Genomic DNA, 11007 nt, shown 5'->3' on the forward strand with positions numbered 1-11007 from the left:
TCAGCAGCACAAACATGATGCCAAACAACCTGTTGCTGTAGGCTAAAGTTGTTTCTCAGCTCTAATAAGATCCAAAAGTGTTTCTACTACAACACATACCCGCAACAGAAATATATAACTAAAAGCACTGATTCACTGATATGCTTAGATTAATCGCAAAATATAATCAAACCACGAGAAAAAACAAGTCAAACTAAAAAAATACAAAACCTAAAATAAAAATCATCAATTTGAGGTTCACTCAATTATTTTCAGCGAATTTTAATTACCAGCAATAAAACTCAGAAAAGTACGAATCAACAACTTAAATCTCTGATTTTTATTTTTTGTTGGTATGCTTTTTGCTTTCTTTGATGTCAGGCAGTTAATTTAAAATTTTGGGCGGGTTGCAGGTGTAACGACATGTCACAGTCAGATATACCCGTACGTGGATGCACCTCGTATGTGTATGTCACCAACAACGTAAATAGCGAAATAATATTGTCATTTTACCGCATAAAGTCGCGTTAAAGCTTCTTCTGTTTGTGCTACGGTAAAAGTGTGTAAAGATACACCTTAAAGCCGCACATTTGAAATTAAATCTCACAGATACTTACTGATACTGATACACGCTGATAATATAAGTTTCAAAGTAGATACACACTCGCTCGCAGCATAGCACACACCAACAGCTATAAGCAGATCAGTTCACGTCATCGTCTCCGACATCGCCATCGCCATCGCCACTATCATCTTAAGCATCGTAATGAAGAGATTAGAAATGAAATCAAAATAAAATTAAATAATTAAATGTGGCTTTAATTGCAGTGATCTCATTTCATGCTGAGGCGGTTTTACCCACAATATGTTTCTTTTCAAACTGTAATAAACTTGTGCACATTACTATGATATGTGGTTTATGGTTTGTTTGTGACATTAACAGGTGAAATTTAAGAAATAAGTACACATGTCTCAAAATTTATTAATTTAATTTAGTATTTAAAATACTATAACTGTCATGCAAATTTATGCGATTATGCTTTTTTAACAATTTTAAAAAAATTATGCTGAAATGCTTTAGACTTATTTAATAAAAGAACTTAACTTATAAAAAAAGCAACATTTTAATTTAATAACAAAATTGCTAATTTTAATTTTATTAATCGAGATCTCTATATCTCAAAACTGCAAAAATACTTTTTATATTAATTTATTGATGAATGATAGTTCGTTTGCAAAAGTTTGGCGGAATACATTTTTCTTACACATTAGTTTGTTTAACTCAAATATAAATTCGCTTTCATTTCAATCTATTATTTGTACAAATCAAAACTCTTTCCCATAACATTCTTCATGATTTTAAGATTTGTGAATAGATAGTAGGAGGTTCAACGGTTTTAATAAAAAAGCAGAAAATTGATACCAACTGATACTCAACGAACGGCAATACCATTCTTTACTCTGTTTTAGGCAAGTTAACATACAACCTTCAAATAGTTCCCACTGGATAGTTATAAACAAGTAATATTCGTTGGAGACCAGATCTGAAGAATACAAAATATGAGGGAGCAATTTGAACTGTTTTCGCATAATTCAGCAATTATTTTTTTCTCTCGATACGTGATCACTTCCTATTATCTTGAAGACAGAGCGCTTATTTTTCAATTCATTTTCATTATTCAGATCCAAAGAACAAGACTGATGGATGAGTACTTTAAAGAGCATTCATTCTTAAAATACAACAAAAATACTAAATAATGTTCTCTATTAATGGTTTTTGCGGACAAATATTTTTATTCTATAAACTTATAGGATTTATATATAGCTTATAACAATACCCATAAACTGAACTTTTGTGTCTTTAATTGCTTTAGTTAAATTTCATTCATAACAGTCCCAAGAAACTACTTGGGCTTGTTATCCCATTGTGTTGCCATATAAACCATTTCGAGCCGTTAATGCAACTTAAGAAAGTAGCAAAAAGTATTGCTTAAGCAAAAGTATTGTTACTAACAGAAAAGTATTGTTACTAGAAAGTAAGTCCTTAGGATATATAACCTGCGTGCGTAAAGCAGATATGAAAACCTTCCATAATCATCCCCAAAATTGAGATAATTTTTTTATTATATAGGAATATACAGTAGAAAAATTATAAACATATATTTAAATAAGTACAGAATGTATATATACATAATTGGAGGAAAAGTAATTAAAGAGAATTTTATAAATTGGCGATCTGTAGGTCAAACTGGAATAGATCAGAGCTTATTCTTTGTATTTGTGAGGGTACATCGAACTTACACAAGTCTGCATATGGTTGCTTACCGGAAAATTTCAAACAGTTTTTGCATGCTTTGTTTTAAAAACATATATAAAAACATATATTATTATCAAAAAGTTTTTGATTACATTGAACTAAAGTTGTAGTTTAAGCTGCTCTTTGTTTTTACCTAAAGTTTTTTCAGGAAACTTATTTCAATTAATACTTTCATTTCAACTATCTATATGATCTTAACTCATGACTTTTTAGGGAAGGTTATTAACCTATACATTATAGTATTATGTATTGCTTAATATCAAAACAAGTATTAATATTTTTAACACATACCTAAAAGTCACTTTATTAATTGATATTTCCATCATTTATTGCTGACTTATTCACTAAACAGCATCATAAAAGACGACAAATTGATGAAATCTGCACCTGTCTTAACTAAACTTCAACCATGTCCACAGCCCAACCCACGACTAACCCAGCCACATCAACTTTTTTCGCTTAAAAATAAAAAAAAGAAAAACTTATGTAGAAAGATTCCACTTTCAGCTTTCTTTATCCTTAACAACGCTTTTTATTAATAATTTATATATAGTATGTTATATTGTATTTTTTATTTTTCATTTTTTAATTTTCAATTTATTTATTTACTTTTGTTTTTGTACGACTTGTTTTGGTCGTGGTCTGAGCTTAGCCTGGAAATGTTGGCTTGTTAGGAGCCATGCCAAAAATTATTAACACTGACTCAGTTAAACGCATTTCACGTTGCGATTGAGACGCATTTTTTATGAACGAACTGTGCTAAGAGTGATACTCGAATATCATAAAAGAGTTTAGATATTATATACAAATTCATGTGTTATATATACTAAAATTTAATATGTTTATAAATTAATTTATATTTGCATTCAGTTGACGTCAATTCAGTTGAAAAGAACAGTTTTATAGATTCGTGAAATGTCTCCAATGCCATGTTGTTGATTTGCTTTGACCAAGCCTCGACTTGTTGGTTATAATTTGTCTTGATAATTGAATGATTTTGTGACACAATATTGTCAACAAATTTATTTCAACTCACGCAATTCGTGAATTCTTTAATTCTTGACGTTTCTGAAGAGGTGAACAAATAAAACAAGTAAATCGAAAAGAATTTAGTGCACTTCTTGCGATCTGAACATTTTTAAAACTGGCTCGACTACTGATTTCTTTTCTATATGCAAATTTTTGTAAAATGATTGGTTTTTCGTTTTCGCTTCAGTATCCGCATTCAGCTACTCATAAATAATATAAATCATTAACCAACTCTTGGAATATTATTGAAAATAATAATAAATTAATTACTGGAAAAAATATGCAAATTTGTATATTTTTAATAATTCTTTTAAGTGGTTAAAATTTATAATAACGATAAACGTAAACGTAAACGTTAAAGTAAAGAAAATTTCTAAAACGTTTTAATTAAAAACCAGTATGTGTCTTAAGTCTTTTGTTCTTCTGACGTATATGCCAGAGTGTATGTAGAGAAGAATATTATTAAAAATTTGAAAATATTTAAAAATTTTTATAAAACTGAATATATAAGTAACTTAAGTCATAATAAATAAGTGTTAATAAAGTAAAACTTAATGAAAATATTATATAGTGAAATAAGTAAGGTTTGTAAGCAACGTGCACTCAAGCATAGTCTCATATTTCTGTATATACACGTACTTGTGAACATTTAACATTTAAAACTTTTAAATATTTGACCTTAAAAATAATATTAAAAAAATACAATTCATTTTAAAGTTTAAACTCTTAATTAACGAGCGCTTGAGTTTTTATTGGAATTATAAACACTTTGCAGCTAATAAACCCATTTCTCACCTTTTAATCGGCATTTTTCTTATTTTTGTACTTTCAGATGTAAGCCGTTAAGCAGAACTTCAGATTCAACTGATTCAACTGATTTTGTGCAACTAAGAGGGAAATAATATAAAAAAAACTCCAGAGATTAAGCTGCAGTTACTGATTATATCTGATAATTAAAAGTTTCGTGCCTTAAAAATGGCGCTGCGTCTGCGTCGCGACGTACAGAAGGCGTCATATTATGTTTGGTTTTTGGGTGCTGAAGAAGCAAAAGGTTTACGCGGCGCTCGCGTTATCAATTCTGTCTTACCCTATTTGATCGATAGGTCACGCAGTCAGGAACCATTAAAAGTGACGTTGCAAGTCTCACATAAAGGCATCAAAATCTTACAAGTAAGTTATTTATCACACTAAACATAAATTCATTATTTTATTGTACCGATGATGTAAATTTGTATTGCAATAATGATTTCAATTATGCAAACGTTCATTTTTTAGGGTTCCTCGAAACATTTCATACCACATAGTGCCATAACTAGTTCCGTGCAAACGGATGATATAGTCGCTTGCGTATTGTTATTATACAATCCCGCGACCAAATGTCCACTGCATGTGCATGCTTATCGTTGCGATTCTGAGTCCACAGCGGAGGCTCTACATCAGCAACTGCAAATTCTTATAAATAGACCAGAAAACCAAAAGCGTTTTGAGGAACTAGAAACTAGGTGAGTTGTAAATAATAATTGTTAACTGACAAGAACTGAAAATAAGCATTTCATTATTATTGTTTTTTTATGCTTAATAATATTACTATAACAACAATTACTCAATAAATATTTACCATACGCAATAGATCAAAAACAAGATCAAGTAGCTCAAGAACAGTAGATGTGAAACAGATAATTATATAAGTAAACTCAAAAATTCTTATTTAATTTGAATTTTAGGTCACAATAATTATATAAGAAACCAGATACTACTGTTATATATCACGATACACAGTAATCTTGGGTATTGAAATCACAATATCTTCTTTTAAACATGTTATAAAAATCAAAGAGTTACTGACTGGCAGATAAAACCATCTAATTACATATCAATCTAATATTATTATTTAAAAAGGGATAGTGCACTGCGACCTAAAAGATCTATTGTGCCACTTAGTCGGATTAGAGTGTTTGTCCAAGTCCGATTTTTTAATGAAAGACAGTATAGAGCCTATCTTTCCTAGTCGTGAGTCCTTATGATCTATAAAACACCCTCCTAGGTGTATCTTCCGCTTGTGCATCAATGCCGGGCACTCTCCAAGCACATGGTATGTAGTTTCTCTCTCTACATAACAATTTAATTCTAGCCGCAAATATGTCACAAAAGAAGATACACTTTCCTAAGTTAAGCAATTATCTGTTATTACAGATCACAGTTTGTCTGGTATCGATTGAGCACCCCTAGTGGAAATTTCTATAAAAGCTGCCAAGTTTAAAGTAAAGAGGTGACAAATAATAAATGAGTTTGTCACTGTCCAAAGCAAAAAGTTAACACCTTAGAGACCTTAACTTTCAATAATGGTTTGAATTGGGCTATTAATGAAGGTCTGGGTAGTTAGGGACTTTTGTCAGATAACAAAATTCGTACCACTCAGCTTCTTTTACTAAATCGAAACCAAGAAACCAACTTAGTACTACAGTTTTGGCTACTTTGCCATATAATGACTCTTATCGGAGTTGTGACTCAACGAATGAAGAATACTCTGTACTACATCTCATGAGTCAGTGCTCATCTTAGGCTTGTAGAAAATTCAAGACCTTTGAAACACATTCTCTTAATGACCTAATGCAAGTCAGGGACATAGCCAAATTTGTAGTCTTGTCAGGTTAGTAATATCAGGAAATAATAATAATTTGAATATATATAAATCGATGTAGTATTATTTTTTAAAAAAATTATTCTAAAACTATTTATGTGTACATAACACTTCTTAATTTACTGAATTAGCATACCTAAATTTGGATTCCTTCTGTACTTCTTTGTGATACCATCAAACCAAAGTATTTCTAATTATACTTAACTGTTTTTATTACTAATAAACTTTTCTGACTTAAGCATTAAACGATTTTAATGAGCATTTTTCATCGATTACCATTTTATATCATTAGACATTGCTAGATATTAATAGTTAGACAGATAATAGATAAAGTCGCAATAGATTTTTCTGTATGTATGTCAATTTACTTTTTTTATTATTCTATGCTCTATTATTTATTATTATACTGAAGTAATTGTCTATTCAGTTTGGTTAAAAGTTTAAGTGTTTTGAACATAATTTATTAGCACTTTCGAAATGATTCTTATTCACTAAATACACTCAAACTGAAGGCTTCTTAAATATTTATGCATAAACTGCTTACTTAACGAATTAACGATCATCAATAAGATTTTATTAGCTAATTAAAGTACCGATTTTAAATTGATTGGTTTATGAATAAAAAAGGTAATATGCAATTTGTGCAGCTGTTAGTTAGAATTACCAATGTGAAGAATTCTTTTCTCTTCAATTGTACAAAAAGTCATGGACTCAAGTAGAAAGGATATAAGGCAATCTACACCTTCTAAATATATTGACTTATAAAAATTTAATCCATAGGATAATTCCTCCTTAAATAACATGAAAATCATTTACGAAGATCTATACAATAGTCTTCACTGAAAGAAAATTTACTATAACAAAAAGATGGCTGGTAAAGCAATGAGATTCTTTCATTGTTGTTGTTGTTGTAACCCTCTGGGAATTGTAAGCAGACAACATGAAAGAATACACAAGACGATTACATGAATAGGGAAGTGAGAGGGTAGAGGTTAGGGGAGATATAGGGAGAGAAAGGAGCATGTGAAGGAATTGGGTGGGAGGTTTATATTGAACATTATCCCGAATCTAGGCGGAGAAACTTGGCCACTACAACTACGTGAGTCCAAAGGTTAACTGAAAGAAGGTTTGTGTTCGTCCCCTACTCTGCTGACGTTTTTGACCATGTACATTAAAATAATAACAGTCACTCTCAAAAAGACGGGTGTGTTTATAAAACGGCAGCGTTGTGCTACTAGCGGAAGAACGAGAGCTTAACTGCCACCAAAACGAGACTCCAAATCATGGTAGAGCACTCTTCTTTAGGTTATTTTTGTAAATATTTTTAAAATATTCATTTTCCATAAATTTATCTAAAATTTTAATATTTTATATAGCATTTAAGCAGAGAAAAAATGATATGAGTAATATCATGTATTTTATATATGTATTTTATATGTATTATATATATTATATATTTATATATTATATATATGCATATACTTTAATAAATTCTGATAATTATATTACATATTCAATTAAAATCTTAATAAATATTTTTATATAATTTTAAATTCCACCTGAAATGTGGAAGTAAAAAGTATGGGAGTGACTTGATTATTATGCATCAAGTAAAAATGTAAAAAAAATTAATTTTTCATATTTTTTATTTTAAATTTTAAGCAAATTTCAACAAAATTGATAGTGAAAGTTTTTAATATTAAACAAATTATTTTTTAACAAAATTTTGCATGGTTGAAACATGAATCAATCAAAAACTTATTATAAAGTCTGAGTGTCTGTATTATATCATATGCGTATGTTAATCTACAAATATGCGCTACTATATCTACAGATACTTCTTCAAGAGGCGGTAAAAAATTTGAAAACTTTAAATTCATTAATTAATGCAAATGAATGCAATAAGCAAGCAAATCAATTTTAATCGCAGCTTGTTACTCAAGAGTTTTCATTAATCTAAAAAATTAAGCAATGGAAATTAAAAGTTTTACATATTTGTAAAATTCAGCCACAAAGCACTTTATAAAGCCCTACAAATATTTTTATTATCAATAAAAATTTATATACATAAAATTTATTTAAAATATGATAGTTCATATATATAACAATATTCACCTACCTTTAGAAAATTAGCCAAATAGTTGTATAAATATACGAACATCACCAGGAACATGGTGAAGTGGGGGATCAAAGAATTTTTTTATTTTCATTTGAATAATTCTTTTTTTTTATTAAATTAATTTAATTTTAAATGACTGATATTTTGCTGATAAAATATATCTTTCGTCAGATTTTAGGGGGAGGTCTATAAATAAATTTAATACGAATGCACATATTTGTATGTATTTTGCTTCTATTAACTGTAATTTTTTCTCTATTTGCATTTAAACCACTCAGTGCAACAACGCATTAACGCAATCCGTGTTTATTTCAAAATGCATTTAATATGCATTTTTATTGCAGACATAAAACTGATCATGTAAGAAATTTATGAAATGCATTTATGAAATAAATGCTAATGTTGTAGATAATGATGCTATTGCTGTTGTTGTAGTTGCTGTTACTGTTACAGTTGTTGTCTTCATCACTGGAAAAGTATCTCTGTTGCTGATTACAATTTACACAAATTGCAAATATGCGTAGATATTGCAACTAAGATTGCCATTGCAAATGTTGTACTACTGAAATGCTCTTGCATTTGTATCTACAAGGAAATTCACATGAGACAACTTGACATATGTATGTAGAGAAAAGAAAAGATATTCAAATTGACATTTTTTTCAGCTGCGTTCATTCATCAACTGCAGGCAGCATCTGACTGCATAATTGCTGCACTCATAATACGGCTTATGCAATATTTTGCCTTCGCCTTTTAGATATTTACGAATATTGCAGATACTCGTAGCATGTTTGCACACGATTTATGTCTATGAGTATATCTTTTTAGTATCATTTTTAAGTTTCAAGTAATTTTATGAAAATTATTACCGTAAAGAAAAATATGTCAAACAAAAGTTAGTCGACGCTTACGCACGAGAGTGTTTAGATATTAGGTATAAACATCACAAAATTAAGTATATATTTCAATATAATAATATTTACAAGTTAATGCCATTCTTTAGAAAGTAAAAGTCAGTAAAATGGAGTAGTAGATTGTTGTGAATCTGTATTATATAGTATAAAAAAATATTATTAGTAGAACTAACTACTTATCTAAAAGGAATTACTGTGATTGATTGATTTGGTGCAGAGGTTAAATTTGGTCAGCAGACATCCACTGCTATTCAAAATTAGCCAGCAGAGATGAGTAAGACTCAAGCCATTGTATTAAAATATGTAGCTTAATAGATCTTTTGCGTTTAGCGATGAGATCGTAACAAACTATCTAAAGTGTTCTGTAATAAAAATCTGTTGATATGACAAAAAAAAACCAGGTAATCACAGCAAAAAATGTCTGATCGTTTATTATTCGTATTAGTAGCCATAACTTCTACAATAACTGTTATAAGTTGTAGAGAGCTTCTATTAATGGATTTCTATGCTCTGGTTCCCTGACAGAACTACTGTCAATACTGACATAGAACAATTAAAAAAGTATGTATATCTTTATATAAAAGTGCACATTTTTTTAAAGTTATCCTTATTTTATTAGTTTAAACTTCTGATCATGGCTATACTCAGACTCGAAACGAATGAGGATATTGTGCTGATATACTCATATGACATTAACACTTATATAGTGTAGAACCTTTAATACTCATATTAAAATTGTAACTATAACATATCTTAAAATTTGTGATAAAAATGTGAAGTTTTAAGAAACCAAAGTCTTGAAATTCATAAAATATACCCTGAATAACTTCTCCTGAATAATTCGCTTTGGGTATATGAAATTCGTTCTTTATGTACCTATATATTTACATATGTAGAAGAATTAATAATAAAGTTATAGAATAAATAGAAAAACTATTGAATTCTTTTCAAAAACGTTATTAATCATGAAAATACAAGATAATAGCATTGCTACTCCTATTCGCATATACTCACAATTCCGATCAAACTATCCCTTATAATTTAATATTCTATGGTCTGGCATAATATATTCTGTATATGAGCAAGGATATTAATTTTTCTTGAAAATGTTTTTTGTAAATATTGTGTGCAAATCGATCATTTTATACACTATATTATTTCTGATAACTTTGCTACAGAAAAATTTCCAGTCTCTTAATAATAATAGTTATAATAACCACTACATGCTTACTGACTAATCATCATAATATATTCAATAGAGTAATTAAAAATTTCCAAATAATTATTAAAATTTTAAATAATATAATAAGTTATAAATTAAGACTTTTTAAATTATTTAAATAACGATCTGTGCTATAGAAAATAAACTATTAAAATTCAAAAAAAAAAAAAATATTTAAAATGAATTAATTATGAAATAATCACATATAATTCTAGCTTTAACTTCAAAATATTATTAATGACTAACCAACTAGAGATTATAAAAATTGTATATGAAAAATAACGATGTACAAATAAATACAAATCAAATTTACATTCTCTTCTCTATAGCAAATATGAACATGAATATAAAAAAATATATAACTATTTTTATACATTTACATATATACATAATGTATTCAGTTTAGCTGTGTTGAAGGTGTTGCAAATATGGTATAGAAATATGAAGACTCACCCATAAAAATGACAGATGATAAATAATCGCGATCATCAAAAATTCTGATCTAAAAATGTCAGAATATTAAAAAATATAGTGTTTATGTAATTTTGAAGCAATTTTTCAATTATAAAAATTTAATGGTTAGATACAATTACGAACTTTATAAATTTGAATTTAAAAAAAATTGTTTATGAAGCTTTATTTTACAAATACTTTAATATAAAATTTAAAGTCATAATTCTATTTTATATTTTACTAACAATTGAACTCCACTTATTATTATGTATTATTATAGATTTTTAAACTTCTTACTCACATTTCTGTACCAAGTTCTTGTATTCAAACCAC

General features: G+C 28.5%; 1 protein-coding gene across 3 annotated transcripts in view; it reads left to right on the plus strand.

Annotated features, from left to right (window-relative positions):
• Window positions 1–11007, plus strand: part of LOC119671269 (zinc finger CCCH domain-containing protein 13-like) — a 379289-nt gene that overhangs the window by 225769 nt on the left and 142513 nt on the right. Inside the window, exons 1-3 of one of the 3 annotated variants that reach the window (XM_038081825.1) lie at window positions 3213–3372; window positions 4158–4495; window positions 4601–4827. In XM_038081825.1, the coding sequence (XP_037937753.1) occupies window positions 4301–4495; window positions 4601–4827 (422 nt within the window). In that variant the 5' untranslated portion in view covers window positions 3213–3372; window positions 4158–4300. Of the gene's footprint in view, window positions 1–3212; window positions 3373–3871; window positions 3910–4157; window positions 4496–4600; window positions 4828–11007 lie in introns of those variants that run through there. The other 2 variants (XM_038081824.1, XM_038081823.1) reach the window with 2 other exon arrangements.

Source organism: Teleopsis dalmanni, chromosome 1 (assembly GCF_002237135.1).
Source record: "Teleopsis dalmanni isolate 2A chromosome 1, ASM223713v2, whole genome shotgun sequence".
In the NCBI taxonomy this organism is placed as follows: domain Eukaryota; kingdom Metazoa; phylum Arthropoda; class Insecta; order Diptera; family Diopsidae; genus Teleopsis; species Teleopsis dalmanni.